This window comes from Coregonus clupeaformis, unplaced genomic scaffold (genome assembly GCF_020615455.1).
Source record: "Coregonus clupeaformis isolate EN_2021a unplaced genomic scaffold, ASM2061545v1 scaf1379, whole genome shotgun sequence".
Taxonomy (NCBI): Eukaryota; Metazoa; Chordata; class Actinopteri; order Salmoniformes; family Salmonidae; genus Coregonus; species Coregonus clupeaformis.
This window is the reverse complement of record NW_025534833.1, coordinates 84,431-104,147: the sequence shown is the minus strand read 5'-3', so window position 1 is coordinate 104,147 and position 19,717 is coordinate 84,431. Positions and strand designations below refer to the sequence as shown.

General features: G+C 44.5%; 1 protein-coding gene across 1 annotated transcript in view; it reads left to right on the top strand.

Annotated features, from left to right (window-relative positions):
- The window catches only part of LOC121534017 ((E3-independent) E2 ubiquitin-conjugating enzyme UBE2O), a 46,548-nt gene extending 27,669 nt beyond the window's left edge, over positions 1-18,879 (top strand). The window contains exons 12-21 of the mRNA XM_045218116.1: positions 6,747-6,859; positions 7,140-7,271; positions 7,464-7,553; positions 7,943-8,828; positions 9,043-9,179; positions 9,482-9,685; positions 9,973-10,030; positions 13,134-13,288; positions 14,460-14,614; positions 14,665-18,879. Of these exons, the coding sequence (XP_045074051.1) occupies positions 6,747-6,859; positions 7,140-7,271; positions 7,464-7,553; positions 7,943-8,828; positions 9,043-9,179; positions 9,482-9,685; positions 9,973-10,030; positions 13,134-13,288; positions 14,460-14,614; positions 14,665-15,040 (2,306 nt within the window). The 3' untranslated portion in view covers positions 15,041-18,879. The remainder of the gene's footprint in view (positions 1-6,746; positions 6,860-7,139; positions 7,272-7,463; positions 7,554-7,942; positions 8,829-9,042; positions 9,180-9,481; positions 9,686-9,972; positions 10,031-13,133; positions 13,289-14,459; positions 14,615-14,664) is intronic.
- Positions 18,880-19,717: the final 838 nt, after the last annotated feature.

Here is a 19,717-nt window from a genome sequence, read left to right as displayed (position 1 = left end):
CACTATGGCCAAGACCAAAGAGCTGTCAAAGGACACCAGAAACAAAATTGTAGACCTGCACCAGGCTGGGAAGACTGAATCTGCAATAGGTAAGCAGCTTGGTTTGAAGAAATCAACTGTGGGAGCAATTATTAGGAAATGGAAGACATACAAGACCACTGATAATCTCCCTCGATCTGGGGCTCCACGCAAGATCTCACCCCGTGGGGTCAAAATGATCACAAGAACGGTGAGCAAAAATCCCAGAACCACACGGGGGGACCTAGTGAATGACCTGCAGAGAGCTGGGACCAAAGTAACAAAGCTTACCATCAGTAACACACTACGCCACCAGGGACTCAAATCCTGCAGTGCAAGACGTGTCCCCCTGCTTAAGCCAGTACATGTCCAGGCCCGTCTGAAGTTTGCTAGAGTGCATTTGGATGATCCAGAACAGGATTGGGAGAATGTCATATGGTCAGATGAAACCAAAATAGAACTTTTTGGTAAAAACTCAACTCGTCGTGTTTGGAGGACAAAGAATGCTGAGTTGCATTCAAAGAACACCATACCTACTGTGAAGCATGGGGGTGGAAACATCATGCTTTGGGGCTGTTTTTCTGCAAAGGGACCAGGACGACTGATCCGTGTAAAGGAAAGAATGAATGGGGCCATGTATCGTGAGATTTTGAGTGAAAACCTCCTTCCATCAGCAAGGGCATTGAAGATGAAACGTGGCTGGGTCTTTCAGCATGACAATGATCCCAAACACACCGCTCGGGCAACGAAGGAGTGGCTTCGTAAGAAGCATTTCAAGGTCCTGGAGTGGCCTAGCCAGTCTCCAGATCTCAACCCCATAGAAAATCTTTGGAGGGAGTTGAAAGTCCGTGTTGCCCAGCGACAGCTCCAAAACATCACTGCTCTAGAGGAGATCTGCATGGAGGAATGGGCCAAAATACCAGCAACAGTGTGTGAAAACCTTGTGAAGACTTACAGAAAACGTTTGACCTGTGTCATTGCCAACAAAGGGTATATAACAAAGTATTGAGAAACTTTTGTTACTGACCAAATACTTATTTTCCACCATAATTTGCAAATAAATTCATTAAAAATGTGATTTTCTTGATTTTTTTTCTAATTTTGTCTGTTATAGTTGACGTGTACCTATGATGAAAATTACAGGCCTCTCATCTTTTTAAGTGGGAGAACTTGCACAATTGGTGGCTGACTAAATACTTTTTTTTCCCCACTGTGTGTGTGTATGTATATGTATGTATATATATATATATATATATATATATATATATATATATATATATATGTATATATATATATATATATATATATATATATATGTATGTGTGTGTGTGTGTGTGTGTGTGTGTGTGTGTGTATGTACGTACAGTCGTGGTCAAATGTTTTGAGAATGACAGAAGTATTGGTCTTCACAAAGTTCGCTGATTCAGTGTTATATATTTTTGTCGGATGTTACTATGGTATACTGAAGTATAATTACAAGCATTCCATAAGTGTCAAAGGCTTTTATTGACAATTACATTAAGTTTATGCAAAGAGTCAATATTTGCAGTGTTGACCCTTTTTCAAGACCTCTGCAATCCGCCCTGGCATGCTGTCAATAAACTTCTGGGCCACAACCTGACTGATGGCAACCCATTCTTGCATAATCAATGCTTGGAGTTTGTCAGAATTTGTGGGGTTTTGTTTGTCCATCCGCCTCTTGAGGATCGACCACAAGTTCTCAATGGTATTAAGGTCTGGGGAGTTTCCTAGCCATGGACCCAAAATGTCGATGTTTTGTTCCCCGAGCCACTTAGTTGTCACTTTTGCCTTATGGCAAGGTGCTCCATCATGCTGCAAAAGGCATTGGTCATCACCAAACTGTTCTTGGATGGTTGGGAGAAGTTGCTCTCTGAGGATGTGTTGGTACCATTCTTTATTCATGGCTGTGTTCTTAGGCAAAATTGTGAGTGAGCCCACTCCCTTGGCTGAGAAGCAACCCCACACATGAATGGTCTCAGGATGCTTTACTGTTGGCATGACACAGGACTGATGGTAGCGCTCACCTTGTCTTCTCCGGACAAGGTGTTTTCCGGATGCCCCAAACAATCAGAAAGGGGATTCATCAGAGAAAATGACTTTACCCCAGTCCTCAGCAGTCCAATCCCTGTACCTTTTGCAGAATATCAGTCTGTCCCTGATGTTTTTCCTGGAGAGAAGTGGCTTTTTTGCTGCCCTTCTTGACACCAGGCCATCCTCCAAATGTCTTTGCCTCACTGTGCGTGCAGATGCACTCACACCTGCCTGCTGCCATTCCTGAGCAAGCTCTGCACTGGTGGTGCCCTGATCCCGCAGCTGAATCAACTTTAGGAGACGGTCCTGGCGCTTGCTGGACTTTCTTGGGTGCCCTGACACCTTCACAACAATTGAACCTCTCTCCTTGAAGTTCTTGATCATCCGATAAATGGTTGATTTAGGTGCAATCTTACTAGCAGCAAAATCCCTTGCCTGTGAAGCCCTTTTTGTGCAAAGCAATGATGACGGCATGTGTTTCCTTGCAGGTAACCATGGTTAACAGAGGAAGAACAATGATTTCAAGCACCACCCTCCTTTTAAAGCTTCCAGTCTGTTATTCTAACTCAATCAGCATGACAGAGTGATCTCCAGCCTTGTCCTCGTCAACACTCTCACCTGTGTTAACGAGAGAATCACTGACATGATGTCAGCTGGTCCTTTTGTGGCAGGGCTGAAATGCAGTGAAAATGTTTTTGGGGGATTAAGTTCATTTTCATGGCAAAGAGGGACTTTGCAATTAATTGCAATTCATCTGATAACTCTTCATGACATTCTGGAGTATATGCAAATTGCCATCATCAAAACTGAGGCAGCAGACTTTGTGAAAATTAGTATTTGTGTCATTCTCAAAACTTTTGACCACGACTGTACAGTGTCTACTGTGTATGTATGTATGTATGTATGTATGTATGTATGTATGTATGTATGTACAGTGCATTTGGAAAGTATTCAGACCCTTCCCCTTTTCCACATTTTGTTACGTTACAGCCTTATTCTAAAATTGTTTAAACACATTTTATTCCTCATCAATCTACACACAATACCCCATAATGACAAAGCGAAAACAGGTTTTTAGAAATGTTTGCAAATGTGTATATATATAAAAAAAAAAAAAAAAAAAAAAGATAAGTTATTTACATAAGTATTCAGACCCTTTGCTATGATACTCAAAATTGAGCACAGGTGCATCCTGTTTCCATTGATCATCCTTGAGATGTTTCTACAACTTGATTGGAGTCCAACTGCGGTAAATTCAATCGATTGGACATGATTTGGAAAGGCACACACCTGTCTATATAAAGTCCCACAGTTGACAGTGCATGATAGAGCAAAAACCAAGCCATGAGTTCGAAGGAATTGTCCGTAGAGCTCAGAGACAGGATTGTGTCGAGGCACAGATCTGGAGAAGGATACCAAAAATGTCTGTAGCATTGAAGGTCTCCAAGAACACGGTGGCCTCCATCATTCTTAAATGGAAGAAGTGTGGAACCACCAAGACTCTTCCTAGAGCTGGCCGCCCGGCCAAACTGAGCAATCTGGGGAGAAGGGCTTGGTCAGGGAGGTGACCAAGAACCCGATGGTCACTTTGGCAGAGCTCTAGAGTTCCTCTGTGGAGATGGGAAACCTTCCAGAAGGACAACCATCTCTGCATCACACCACAAATCAGGCCATTATGGTAGAGTGGCCAGACGGAAGCCACTCCTCAGTAAATGACACATGACAGCCCGCTTGGAGTTTGCCAAAAGGCACCTAAAGGACTCTCAGACCATGAGAAACATGATTATTTGGTCTGTTGAAAAAAAAAATGTAATCAATTTTAGAATAAGGTTGTAACGTAACAAAATATGGATAAAGTCAAGGGGTCTGAATACTTTCCCCGAATGCACTGTACATACACTACAAGTCAAAAGTATGGACACCTACTCATTCAAGGGTTTTTCTTTATTTTTACTATTTTTTACATTGTAGAATAATAGTGAAGACATCAAAACTATGAAATAACACATATGGAATCATGTAGAAGCCAAAAAATTGTTAAACGAATCAAAATATATTCTATATTTGAGATTCTTCAAATTGCAACCCTTTGCCTTGATGACAGCTTTGCACACTCTTGGCATTCTCTCAACCAGCTTCACCCGGGATGCTTTTCCAACAGTCTTGAAGGAGTTCCCACATATGCTTGTTGGCTGCTTTTCCTTCACTCTGCGGTCTGACTCATCCCAAACCATCTCAATTGGGTTGAGGTCGGGGGATTGTGGAGGCCAGATCATCTGGTGCAGCACTCCATCACTCTCCTTCTTGATAAAATAGCCCTTACACAGCCTGGAGGTGTGTTGGGTCATTGACCTGTTGAAAAACAAATGATAGTCCCACTAAGCCCAGACCAGCTGTCATCAAGGCAAAGGGTGGCTATTTGAAGAATCTCAAATATTTTGGTTTGTTTAACACTTTTTTTGCTTACTACATGATTCCATATGTGTTGTAGTTTTGATGTCTTCACTATTATTCTACAATGTAAAAAATTAAGACAAACCCTTGAATGAGTAGGTGTGTCCAAACTTTTGACTGGTACTTTGTGTGTGTGTATGTATACGGTATATAGTGACATTATCTTTTCTACACGATTTGTATGTGGTTTTAGTTGTTTAAGTTTACACAGGAAAAAAAATATACTATCCCAAAAATTAATATAGGAGAAACACTGACTATAATTGCTGGACTAGAAAATAAAATATCAGAGCCAGCACAGTACGGTTCAGGTCTGTAATGTACAGTGGGGAAAAAAAGTATTTAGTCAGCCACCAATTGTGCAAGTTCTCCCACTTCAAAAGATGAGAGGCCTGTAATTTTCATCATAGGTACACGTCAACTATGACAGACAAATTGGGGAAAAAAAATCCAGAAAATCACATTGTATGATTTTTTATGAATTTATTTGCAAATTATGGTGGAAAATAAGTATTTGGTCAATAACAAAAGTTTCTCAATACTTTGTTATATACCCTTTGTTGGCAATGACACAGGTCAAACGTTTTCTGTAAGTCTTCACAAGATTTTCACACACTGCTGGTATTTTGGCCCATTCCTCCATGCAGATCTCCTCTAGAGCAGTGATGTTTTGGGGCTGTCGCTGGGCAACACGGACTTTCAACTCCCTCCAAAGATTTTCTATGGGGTTGAGATCTGGAGACTGGCTAGGCCACTCCAGGACCTTGAAATGCTTCTTACGAAGCCACTCCTTCGTTGCCCGGGCGGTGTGTTTGGGATCATTGTCATGCTGAAAGACCCAGCCACGTTTCATCTTCAATGCCCTTGCTGATGGAAGGAGGTTTTCACTCAAAATCTCACGATACATGGCCCCGTTCATTCTTTCCTTTACACGGATCAGTCGTCCTGGTCCCTTTGCAGAAAAACAGCCCCAAAGCATGATGTTTCCACCCCCATGCTTCACAGTAGGTATGGTGTTCTTTGGATGCAACTCAGCATTCTTTGTCCTCCAAACACGACGAGTTGAGTTTTTACCAAAAAGTTATATTTTGGTTTCATCTGACCATATGACATTCTCCCAATCCTCTTCTGGATCATCCAAATGCACTCTAGCAAACTTCAGACGGGCCTGGACATGTACTGGCTTAAGCAGGGGGACACGTCTCGCACTGCAGGATTTGAGTCCCTGGCGGCGTAGTGTGTTACTGATGGTAGGCTTTGTTACTTTGGTCCCAGCTCTCTGCAGTTCATTCACTAGGTCCCCCCGTGTGGTTCTGGGATTTTTGCTCACCGTTCTTGTGATCATTTTGACCCCACGGGGTGAGATCTTGCGTGGAGCCCCAGATCGAGGGAGATTATCAGTGGTCTTGTATGTCTTCCATTTCCTAATAATTGCTCCTACAGTTGATTTCTTCAAACCAAGCTGCTTACCTATTGCAGATTCAGTCTTCCCAGCCTGGTGCAGGTCTACAATTTTTGTTTCTGGTGTCCTTTGACAGCTCTTTGGTCTTGGCCATAGTGGAGTTTGGAGTGTGACTGTTTGAGGTTGTGGACAGGTGTCTTTTATACTGATAACAAGTTCAAACAGGTGCCATTAATACAGGTAACGAGTGGAGGACAGAGGAGCCTCTTAAAGAAGAAGTTACAGGTCTGTGAGAGCCAGAAATCTTGCTTGTTTGTAGGTGACCAAATACTTATTTTCCACCATAATTTGGAAATAAATTCATAAAAAATCCTACCATGTGATTTTCTGGATTTTTTTCCCCCTCAATTTGTCTGTCATAGTTGACGTGTACCTATGATGAAAATTACAGGCCTCTCATATTTTTAAGTGGGAGAACTTGCACAATTGGTGGCTGACTAAAGACTTTTTTTCCCCACTGTAGATCAGGCATTAGATTAGGCTCATATTTAGGCCATTGTTTGACTGTACCACCATGTTTACTCCATCGTCTATATTTAACATGGTTTAAATATAGAGTTTATTTTGGTTCTGTATCTGTGGAGGAAATGAACGAGGGAGCTATTTATCAGGTTGACTTTCGTACTTGGTGTCCTTGGTGATACATTTTTTACCTCAGGTCAGGGACTAACTTCAGCTCTGTGTGTGTGTCTGTCTCTCTGTGTGTGTGTGTGTGTGTGTGTGTCTGTCTCTCTCTGTGTGTGTGTGTGTGGTCCCACAGCCCAAGCCCCTACGGACCCGGGCATGTACGGGGTCATCCAGTCGGGCGACCACAAGGGCAGGACGTGTGCCGTGAAGTGGATCAAACTCAACGCCTCCAGCGACGACGTGGAGGTCAGTCTGCTGGCCATTGTAGATCGGCTGGGGTCGCCCGGGGAACAACCTTTTTTATATTCCATTAATAGCTCTATAGAAGTTGATTTTGGGCAAATCTGAAATGACTCTCTTCCAAATGAGTCTATTCCAAATTACACTATTCCACATGTGGTGCACTACTTTGGGCCAAGGCAATAGCCTCATGGTCCTATGGCTTTTGTCACAAATAGTGCACTATATAGGGTGTCATTTGAGCTGCATGATATCAGTCCAATTAGTGGTGGTTTTGTTTGTTTAGGTTATAGGAGAAGAGGAGGATGTTAGTGTGTACGACATCGCCGACCACCCAGACTTCCACTTCCGTACCACTGATATCGTCATCAGGATAGGGAACTCTGAGAACGGGCGCAATACAGATTGCGAGAACGATGTAAGTTCGAAAAAGTCTCTAATTTTGTCAGTTGACATGTTAGTAGTTTTCCCCGTGGTGCTTGGTGTTCTTTGCCTGTCCACGTTGTGCAGGTGCTTTGGACTGGTTACAGATCCACCATAGTTGCTAAAAGCATAGTGTAGAAAGAGTATTTTCACATACCGGTCTTTATATCTTTTTTTACCTGCCCAGACGTCAGTAGGTCAGGTCTTCAGAGTGGACGTGAGCAGCAAGGTGGAGGTGGTGTGGGCCGACAACTCCATGACCATCGTCCTGCCACAGGTACTCATGGTAATTGTAGTCTTTCTGTCCCTCACGTGCAGTAGTTGTAGTTTGCTGTCCGCATGCGAGGTTGTAGTGGTCACTAATTGGTGGCTCTGTTGGTTTCTGTTATGTTTGTCAATGAAGTGTGCTACTATTGTACCTTCTTGCTCAGGTTTCTGTTCATGTTAATTATGTGTTCATGCTAATTATGTTTTCAATCTGAATTTGTGTTCCGGATAACATGCTGCTGTGTTTAACTTGCATGCTGCCCTTTTAAAAATATGTATTATTCTATAACGACATTTGATATTGACACAAAAAGCACTTAATGAATGTTAGCATTTATTAATGATTAATGAGTGCGTATAAACGCAGTGATTTAGTTTCTCTAACCCCCCTCCATCTAGCACCTGTACAACGTGGAGTCTGAGATCGAGGAAACGGACTATGACTCTTTGGAGGAGAGCAGCAGTGGCCTGTCCACGGAGGAGTGGGAGGACGAGAGCGACAGCTGGGAGACGGACAACGGCCTGACCACCAACGAGGACGACCAGCACCCCGGCAACGACGACACCGCCACCCCGGCCCCCACCCCCACCGGCTCCAGCCCCTTCATTATCCCCCTCGAGGAGGGTGGCAAAGCAGGGGCCACCACCCCCACCAAGCCCCCTAACTCCACAGAGGACCTGGATGGAGCTGGAGCTATAGCCAGCCCAGGCACCAGTGCTGGAGGAACCACCCCTGGAGCAGGAGGGGGTGATGCCGCAGAGAAGCTCCCCGGGAAAGAGGGCACGCCGCGGGGCTTCCGCGAGCTCAAGGAGGCCCTGAAAATCCTGGAGAGCCTGAAGAACATGACGGTGGAGCAGCTATGGACCGGCGGCTCGCCTACCTCGCCCACGTCCGGTGCCGTGCCCTCCGCCAACGGGACTAACGCCAACGCCGCAACTGCCATCACGCCCGAGAAGCCCACCAAGGAGAAACGCTTCCTGGATGACATCAAGAAGCTCCAGGAGAACCTGAGGAAGACCCTGGACAATGTGGCCATCGTGGAGGAGGAGCGGATGGAGGCGGTGGTGGAGGCCGTAGGAGGCGGGGCAGGAGGAGGTGGGAGTACAGAAGGAGGGGAAAGAGGGGGCGAAGAAAGGCCCCAGGAGGAGACGGCGAGGACGCCAGGCGCGGCGCCAGAATGGCCCAGCGATACGCCTGTTCTGTGCCAACAGAGTGGTGGCAAGCCCGGCGTAACCTTCACCAGTGCCAAGGGAGAGGTGTTTTCTGTGCTGGAGTGGTCACCAGGTGAGGACGGAATACTGCGCTTTTAGCTTGTCATTGTTGGATGCATTGTTACGGAGACATCCACTAAACTAGTAATACTGGCAGAAGAATACACATCATGACCCCAAAAATGGCCTGTTATAACTTTTAATGCACTGGTCCATTACTTAAAATGGCCTTTTCAAATACTAAATGCCTTGTTGGAATACCTAAAAATGTCTCTGACCCCTGCCAGACACCCACACCTTTAAGAAGATGGAGTTCCAGCCGGCCGAGGCCAAGAAGTTTTTCAGCACTGTGAGGAAGGAGATGGCTCTGCTGGCCACCTCGCTGCCCGACGGCATCATGGTCAAAACCTTCGAGGACCGCATGGTACGCTCACACACACTTGACAAGAGACCCGTTTGGAAGTGATCCGAATGTAGTCGATTACAGTCAAGTATTAAATTGCATCAGACCACTCTTCAGTGCCTAAAGTGACTCCGGTTTTGAGCTGCCAGTTTCTCTGCTCTCATTAAACACTTGATTTAAAAACTCTTCATCTAAGTTTGAGAGCAGTGCGTGGTTATTTTGAAGATAAGTGATGATAATTCTGATGATAGTGAAAATGAGCTACACTCGTTGACATGTAAGTGGTTCCCCATTCCCCTCTTCCTCTCCCCCTCTCTTCGTAGGACCTATTCTCGGCCCTGATCAAAGGGCCCACGCGCACCCCTTACGAGGACGGCCTGTTCCTGTTCGACATCCAGCTGCCAAACATTTACCCGTCGGTGCCGCCCCTCTTCCGCTACCTGTCCCAGTGCAGCGGGCGCCTCAACCCCAACCTCTACGACAACGGCAAGGTCTGCGTCAGCCTGCTGGGCACCTGGATCGGCAAGGTAAAAGTAGACCTTTATCCACCCCTACAAAAGTGTGATACTTAGACCACCCATAACTGTCCCTAGAACACCCATAACTGTCCCTAGAACACCCATAACTGTCCCTAGAACACCCATAACTGTCCCTAGAACACCCATAACTGTCCCTAGAACACCCATAACTGTCCCTTTGTCTGTTCTCAGAACACCCATAACTGTCCCTTTCCCTTTTTTTAAATATATTGTTTTGAACATTATCTGTTTGTATAAAATGTGCCTCACAGTCTTCCCTGTTTATCAATCCTCAGGGTACAGAGAGGTGGACCAGCAAGTCTAGCCTGCTGCAAGTGCTCATCTCCATCCAAGGTGAGCCTGAACTGACCTCATTAGACCTAGTCTTACACACACACACAATCTTGGTTTGATTTGATCCTTCACCCCCCCTCTCATCCTGAATCCTCATTTCCAGTCAGGTTCTGGTCCTTTAGGGACCACACATCCCCCTCCCGTTGTCCCCCCTGCAGCAGAAGCGTATGTTTTATTCATGCTGTTCATTTGCTCTTGTCTGCTCCGGCCGCAGTGAGTGCCACACACCATCACGCTCTGACAAGACAGTTGTGGTTAAACTGCCTCACCTTCCTATCAGCAATATTCAGCTCAGGATTTTGGAGACAATCATAGGATTTGTTGCTATCACAAACTAGGCTAATAGGCTTGTACAGGTTATTCCACAAAAGGCTGAATACATTTTAACTGTTATAAAGGGGTTTGTGGTATTTGAACCTTTACGTACACTAGAATAAAGGGTTAATGTGTGAATGTCTTTGATTTCTGAGGTATTTGGGTCCTTTGTAACTTAAAGGTCCAATGCAGCCGTTTTTATCTCAATATCAAATCATTCCTGGGTAACATTAAATACCTTACTGTGATTGTTTTAAATTTAAAATGGTCAAAAAGAAACAAAAATAGCTTCTTAGCAAAGAGCAGTTTCTCAAGCAATAATTCTGCTAGGACTGTCTGGAAGTGGTCTGAGTGGGGAGGGGAAAACTAGCTGTTATTGGCAGAGAGGTTTGGAATTCTCTTATTGGTCTGTCTAGAACCTAATTTACCGCCTGGTGATGTCACCAGGCAGGACATACAGTGGGGAAAAAAAGTATTTAGTCAGCCATCAATTGTGCAAGTTCTCCCACTTAAAAAGATGAGAGAGGCCTGTAATTTTCATCATAGGTACACGTCAACTATGACAGACAAATTGAGTAAAGAATATCCAGAAAATCCCATTGTAGGATTTTTTATGAATTTATTTGCAAATTATGGTGGAAAATAAGTATTTGGTCACCTACAAACAAGCAAGATTTCTGGCTCTCACAGACCTGTAACTTCTTCTTTAAGAGGCTCCTCTGTCCTCCACGCGTTACCTGTATTAATGGCACCTGTTTGAACTTGTTATCAGTATAAAAGACACCTGTCCACAACCTCAAACAGTCACACTCCAAACTCCACTATGGCCAAGACCAAAGAGCTGTCAAAAATTGTAGACCTGCACCAGGCTGGGAAGACTGAATCTGCAATAGGTAAGCAGCTTGGTTTGAAGAAATCAACTGTGGGAGCAATTATTAGGAAATGGAAGACATACAAAACCACTGATAATCTCCCTCGATCTGGGGCTCCACGCAAGATCTCACCCCGTGGGGTCAAAATGATCACAAGAACGGTGGGCAAAAATCCCAGAACCACACGGGGGGACCTAGTGAATGACCTGCAGAGAGCTGGGACCAAAGTAACAAAGCCTACCATCAGTAACACACTACGCCGCCAGGACTCAAATCCTGCAGTGCCAGACGTGTCCCCCTGCTTAAGCCAGTACATGTCCAGGCCCGTCTGAAGTTTGCTAGAGTGCATTTGGATGATCCAGAAGAGGATTGGGAGAATGTCATATGGTCAGATGAAACCAAAATAGAACTTTTGGTAAAAACTCAACTCGTCGTGTTTGGAGGACAAAGAATGCTGAGTTGCATCCAAAGAACACCATACCTACTGTGAAGCATGGGGGTGGAAACATCATGCTTTGGGGCTGTTTTTCTGCAAAGGGACCAGGACGACTGATCCGGTAAAGGAAAGAATGAATGGGGCCATGTATCGTGAGATTTTGAGTGAAAACCTCCTTCCATCAGCAAGGGCATTGAAGATGAAACGTGGCTGGGTCTTTCAGCATGACAATGATCCCAAACACACCGCCCGGGCAACGAAGGAGTGGCTTCGAAGAAGCATTTCAAGGTCCTGGAGTGGCCTAGCCAGTCTCCAGATCTCAACCCCATAGAAAATCTTTGGAGGGAGTTGAAAGTCCGTGTTGCCCAGCGACAGCCCCAAAACATCACTGCTCTAGAGGAGATCTGCATGGAGGAATGGGCCAAAATACCAGCAACCGTGTGTGAAAACCTTGTGAAGACTTTCAGAAAACGTTTGACCTGTGTCATTGCCAACAAAGGGTATATAACAAAGTATTGAGAAACTTTTGTTATTGACCAAATACTTATTTTCCACCATAATTTGCAAATAAATTCATTAAAAATCCTACAATGTGATTTTCTGGGAAAAAAATACTCAATTTGTCTGTCATAGTTGACGTGTACCTATGATGAAAATTACAGGCCTCATCTTTTGAAGTGGGAGAACTTGCACAATTGGTGGCTGACTAAATACTTTTTTTCCCCACTGTAACTCTATCCCACCAAAACAGGCTGAAATGTCAGGTGGTCTTTTTAACAGCTCTTACACTAAAAGGCTATTATCATAATTTTCACAGCATTATTCCAACCTCATAGTGTGGAAATACACACTGAGTATACCAACCATTAGGAACACCTTCCTCATATTGCGTTGCACCCCCATATTTGCCCTCAGAACAGCCTCAATTCGTTGGGGCATGGACTCTACAAGGTGTCGAAAGCATTCCACAAGGATGCTTGCCCATGTTGACTCCAATGCTTCCCATAATCGTGTCACGTTTGCTGGATGTCCTTTGTGTGGTGGACCATTCTTGATACACATGGGAAACTGTTGAGCGTGAAAAACCCAGCAACGTCGCAGTTCTTGACACAAACCTGTACGCATGGCACCTACTACCATACCCTGTTCAAAGGCACTTAAATATTTTGTCTTGCCCATTCACCCTCTGAATGGCACACATACACAATCCATGTCTCAATTGTCTCAGGGCTTAAAGTTCTTCTTTAACCTCTCTCCTCCCCTTCATCTACACTGATTGAAGTGGATTTAACAAGTGACATCAATAAGGGATCATAGCTTTCACCTGGTCAGTCTGTCATGGAAAGAGCAGGTGTGCTTAATGTTTCGTCTACTCTGTGTACATAAAATGCAGGACAATCACGTTTTTCACTGCACTGGGCCTTTAATGCTTCATTGTGGGTCTTGAAGAATCTAAAGAGTGTGCTGTTGTCTCCCCCAGGCCTGATCCTGGTCAACGAGCCCTACTACAACGAGGCAGGTTTCGACAGCGACCGGGGCCTGCAGGAGGGCTATGAGAACAGCCGCTGCTACAACGAGATGGCCCTCATCAAGATGGTGCAGTCCATGACCCAGCTGCTGCAGACACCCATAGAGGTCGGGATACAATTTCATCAGATTTTGTTTTATCTAGAGTCTATCTGTTTTGTGTAGATTTTATATGATTTGATTATATTTGTGTGAATACACACACACAGTAAAAATCCCTCCAAAAAACTGAAGGAGCGTTATTGTATACTGATAGTTAATGTACACATTTGACCTGTAAGTCAGTGCCAAAGACACATTTCAATTTTCTGAAGATTTAAGAAAACGTTTGTCCGTTATCTTATTAATGGATGAGTTGGTGACAAATGGCAGGTGGCGATGGATGGTTCTAGTTGGATGGTTGCCGTGGTAGAGTGGTCTGTAACTATTGTACTTATGGGGCGGCAGGTAGCTTAGTGGTTAAGAGCGTTGTGCCAGTAACCGAAAGGTCGCTGGTTCTAATCCCCGAGCCAACTAGGTGAAAAATCTGTCGATGTGCCCTTGAGCAAGGCACTTAACCCTAATTGCTCCTGTAAGTCGCTCTGGATAAGAGCGTCTGCTAAATGACTAAAATGTAAATGTATTTGTAAAAATAAAAACACAAAAATAATTAACGTTTTTGTTAACAATTAGTTTTTATTGCATATGCCTTATGTTTTTGAGCCACGAATTTGCAGATTGACTGATAGGTGAACTATAATGTTTTTGTTTGAAAAATGCATCTGGATACAGTAGGCTACCAGCTTTTTTGGTTTCACCTGGCTGCCAGTTCTTTTGAACATTAATTTGAGGAGTCACCTCAAATTCAAGAGGAATGGGAGATGGAGGAATACAGCAGTGCTGATGAAGAGGGCTCGTAGTGAGGACTACTGGCTACTATTCTGAACTTTGTGTGATGAACTTTCTGACGCCCAGATCTGCTGAGGCATCATCCAAGTGGGTGCTACACAGAGTGGAAGAGGAGAAGTCCAGTGGCTATAAGACTCAGGCTGGTTTCCAGACTTGCCCTCTCCATCACCATCTACCATCCTCGGACCAGCTCCCTCCGCTCAAGCCATCAACTGACCCTCCATCTTCGGAGGGAAGACTTGGCCTCTACTGGTTGACCTGTCATGATATCTTGTTTGTTTTGTTTTTGGTCTTGAAGCGCTATAGAAGTTGAATAAATTATTATTATAGGTTTTGATTCAGATCATGGTGAGATTGAGCCATAATCATTATTTTGTCTGTTTCCAAACAGGTGTTCCAGCAGGAGATCCGGCAGCACTTCACCTCCAGTGGCTGGCGCCTTGTGCACCGCCTGGAGGCCTGGCTGGAGCTCCACGAGCTAGCCGAGAGAGGCCCTCCGCCAAGACCATCCCGGGACAGGCCTCCCTCAGTGGGGCCTCTGGACGAGACGCTCCCCTTGGATCTGCTGGCCCACAGCACCCCCAACAAGCCCCAGGCACCGGGGATGAAGAGCTGGAGGACTCTGCCCTGAGCCTTTCCACCACCGCCGCCTCCCAGCAGGAGCTCAGCCAGAACTTGGACTGCGACGGCGCCGTCTCGGCCAGTGAGGTGGCCGGGGCGAGTGTGGTGGTCTCCGGGTCGGTTAGGGGGGCCTCCTCGGACTCTGCTGGCGGCAGCCAGCCGGCGGTGCGACCAAAGAAGCGCAGGAAGAGCTACCGGAGCTTCCTGCCCGAGCGGAGCGGATACCCGGACATTGGCTTCCCCCTCTTTCCGCTCTCCAAGGGCTTTGTGAAGAGCGTGCGCAGCGTGCTGCTGCAGTACCGAGCCGCCCTGGCCGCCGCCTCCATCCCCGACCACATAGAGGACAAGTAAGTGACTAGTGCCTCCCCCAACGCCCTCCTCCTCCTCAATCCTCAGCCCACCCTCCAAGAGCTGCACTGTGCCCCCAATTATCTCCCAAATAGCCCCCGTACCCTCTGATCCCCCTTTGCCCAACTGCTGCCCAGTGCCCCTGCCCCTCGGCCATCTATCTAGTGCCCTCTTGCCCCTCTCCTCCCCTCCCTCAGACCACTAGAAGCTAACTGGGTGTATGCGCTTTCCTTCAATGTCCAGAGGCCAGATGAGGCGGGACGGGGGGAGTGTCTTATGGGAGTCTAACCCCCCCCCATATCGGACCTTCTGAGCTCTCATGGACAGCCGGACAAGGAGCGAGAGCCTCGACTGGAAGGCGGCGCCACACGTCTGCCCCTCGTGGGCCCTCCTAGGCCCTGACGGACGAGGGAGGCGGGAGGAAGGGAGAAAGGAAGGAGAGATGTAGAGAAGCTGGTTTGATTTTAAAAAGGTGCCATTGACTTGCATCGTCTATAGCTGCTGTAAGGGGTAGTGGAATTACCTGAAGAGAGACATTCTTTGGGAATTGTCACCACAAATTTGATTTCTTAGCACAAATTTAAAAATGTTACTCTGCTGGGTCAATTGGATCTTAAAAAAAATAAAATAATTGAGACTGTTACAGTAGCCATGGCGTCCTGGAATCGGCAGGGTCAAAAAGGGCAACCCGGACAGATTCTCAAAGCTGGGTTTCTCTGAACTACGTTTCCCAGTATGCCTGGCTCCTTTGACCCTGGAGGGCACCTTTTAGCACTGCTCCTGTGCCCCTTTACCACCCTGCACTCTCCAATCAACGGACAATCTCTGCAGGGTTGGGCACCTTTTGACATGCTGACGTATTGAGTTTCTTTTTAAAGTAGATTACTTGTTGTTCGCTTTTTACCCTGCTCCTCTCGTTCTTTCTCGCTCTAGAGACACACCTAACTATCTGAATGTTATAAACTGCCCACCTACAACCGCTCCACTCTGCTATGTCCTTGCTGGTTTCCTCGCCAATCGCTCACACCAAAAACATCTCGTTGCAGAAATACTTGAGTGACAAGTTTACATAAATCACTACTTCTGGACTGTTATATAACCTACTAAGCCCTACGGTATATCCCTGAGGAGAGACCTGGCTCTAGAATAGAGGTGTGCAGTTACATGTAAAAAATATATGAAGGACAGTGTCTCTAGGTAAGGTCAAATTAGCTCTCTAATATCTTTGACTGTAGAAAGTTTCCATTCTAAGACTTGATAACTTTGTCACACTGTACAAACGTTTAGTTATATCACCCATTTCTGTCTTAAGACTCAACTTGACATCTTTTTTTATTCTACAAGGGATCAAGGCTAGGTTGAAAATGTAATAATTCAATGCGGCAGTGTTAGAAAATAAACACATTCATTGGACCAGCAGCGTTGTTGATTCTACAGGATTAGCATTGAAAACGTGACCAGCAGTCGGGAAATCAAGTTGTGGCTGTAGATAATTAGATTTTTTTTTAAATGATTAGAATGACAGAAACAGTTATGCTATGTGTTTGCTGAGTAGTTAGCTGACATTCACTATGATTATGTTTATTTTCCCCTTTGATGGCAAACTTTCTGCACTGCTAACATTAACTTCCATTCATTTTCGCTCTGGCGCTGGTCCAATTAATGTTTATTTTCTAACGCTTCGCCATGGAATTATTACGTTGTCTTAACCTTCTCCATCTTCAAGGTAGTGATGTTTTTCCTTCCTTGCAGCTTTCATTGACCTTTGAGGCTGGTCGTTCAGAATGGTCCTCCAGAACTATCCCACAATCCTCTCTTCTTCTGCTCACTCATTGGGCTACTACTAGAGGCGGAGCCACAACAGTGCACATGACGAGTAACAAAACGCTATCCATTCCATCACCACATGAGTTCTATCTCATCTCAACATGTTGCCTTACTTGAATTGTTCTTCTTAATATATTATCAGACCCTATGTACAGAGCTGCTTGTTACCCCCGCCTGACACCCACTACATTCACCCCCATTCCAGTGTTCAGAGGTTGGTCGTCTAACATCAGATCTGGGATCAGTTTTTCCTGGACTTCGGAGGTAGGAAAAATGTATACAACTAATAATAAATAAAACAAAATATCTGATCCCAGATCTGCTTTGAGAATGGCAACTTCAGCCCAGAAGTTGAATGGTGAATTACACCGCTTTAGCCATTGTATTCCAATGTTACTCTCAACTGCTGTTTGTTCAGTGATGGAGATTGATTGATTGAAGTTTGGAGACCGAGATTGGGTGTGGATGCAGAATGTTTTGATAAGATTATACTTGATTTTGTTCTTGCCCTTGCCTGGAGCACAATGGCGTGTCACTGTTTGTCCCCCAAGATTGGAACACTCTCCCTTTTTAATTTTCCCAGTTTAAAGGGTGAATGAGTTACTTTTGACAACATGGCCCATGACATAGTCATGCTTGTACTTGTGATATTACTTTAATATTTCTTTAAATTATTGCTGGTTCGTTTATACTTGCTTGAATTGGGTGAAACATTGTGTTCCATTTATTAACACAGGGAGCTATTCTCTGTATGGCCACCAGGGGTCAGTGGTTCCTCTCATTGTGTGCTCCAAAGAATGAAAGTAGCCTGGGTCCCAGACCTGTATGTGCTTTGACCAACTCCTCTGACTAGTAGTTGATATAAGCACAAACAGATCTAGGATCAAGTGTTTAAAAGGAGTAATGTGAAAGAAAGTGCAGAGATTAACGCCACCTGGTTCTTATATAGCCTGGTCCCAAATCTGTTTGTGTGGTCTTTGACAACTTTGCAAGCATGCACAAACAGATCTGGAACTGGGCTAGTTCTGATCGTGCTTCCTGGGTTATTTGAACAGTCGTTGTTTACATCCATCTGGAATATATTATTATGCTCATGCTTTTTGCCAGATATTATACTGTTGGTCCATTCCCCTTGTGCTTACCTGTGAACTGAAAAACGAGGGAGTTGGCTAATCCTTTTTGCTTGAATAAAGATGCTAAATGCTTAGTGTTCATGAGTGTGTGTGTGAGACAGTACAATGTGCCATTGTAAATTAGTTTGAGTGCAAAGCGTGAGACAAACTGATTATTGTGAAGAAGAAAAGGACAGGTGAATGGGATGTTTTTTTTTGTCCAATTCCTGTACCAAGCATGGCAATCAGGCTTCCATTACTTCTCTTCCTCGACTTTCTTCCTCTTTTCTCCTTTGCTGCCTGTACAGTAAGCCCTTAAGGACGTTCCTTTGCTCTCCCACTTTAGGCTGCAGTACTTGTAGCGTTGCAGCCTTGGTTGGTTCCCGCAAACCTTCAGTGTTTGCAACCTTAGATATCTCTCTCTCTCTCTCTCTCATGCCCTTGTTTCTCCACTATTGCAAAAACAGGAAAAATGTGAAGCCAGGTCTCGAAAGAAAACATGGAGGATTTCAAGCACATAAGTTATGTACTATTTTCTGTGTGTTTCTATTCAGACTTATTCATTACTGCGAGAGATTTCCAGCCAAAGCATGTAACATGTTGCTTTAAGCCTTGAACGGACACAAGACTTGACTGTACGATGTGAACATTTCCACAGTGGCCTGTATTGGTAAACTAATAAACGTATGATTTTTAGCCTGATCCCTCTGTACAGAAGTCATGATTATACTATAAATACATATTTAACAAACTTGATCTGTAAGTTGTCATGTGAACGCTTGGGACATATGTATACATTTGCTGATTTCTTTTTTTTCTTGATTTGTATTTTTTTTTTACAGTTCCTTTCATTGCGTTGAGCTGTTTAAAGAGATGCATTAAACTTTGCAAGCAGTATGGTTACAGGTTGTCGCTTGTGGTGGATTAAAGTTAGTTGTACAACAGTGTTTAGTTGACCTCACTCAAAAGGACAAAACAGCAACTTAATCTTGTTATTCAAAAGAAACAATCAAGTAAACATTTTGGTTTTCACTTATTTGATTATTTTTAATTCAACATTTGCCAAGTGGAAAAATGGAGCTCTATATTCAACTCATCAAGTAAAGAATATCAATCATCAAGATTTGTAAAAAGAACAGTTACTTTCCCAAATACACCTGAGGAAAAAAACTGTCAAGACAACAGTCAAACAGCAGCAGTAAGACGTCTCAACATCTAACAAATCAAAGATCTTTGGGATTTAGTACCCGACAAAGTTATTAAGCTATACACCTTCAAGTGTCAACAATTGAGTATATTAGGGTCTGTGCCAGAGATTTCACAAACTGGGACATCTAAGGTTCATCATCCTCATTTTCCGTTCTTAAGCAAGCACTCAATTCAACTGGAAATGGGTTACAGGAGTAGCTCTGTCTCCTCATAAATCCAATGAGGAAATGAATAGGACAGGTATCAGGGTTGTATCCAAAGTCTATGCGTCATGACAGTACAACACACCCCTCTTCCCACCACTAAGGGGCGACATGTTCAAGGCACACAACACGTTTTCAGGGGCTCTTTCTCAATCGTCTAAAATCTGTCCTCGTTTCTTTTCCTGCATTGCTCTGATCTGAAAGAACTGACCAGGTGAAAGCCTGCCAGCCTAGACGAGCTTCCAGATGTTTTCATCTGCCAAATACTTTCCAATCAGTGCAAACAAGCAGAGAAAATGAAGAGGGTAATAAATGTTACAATTGAGAAA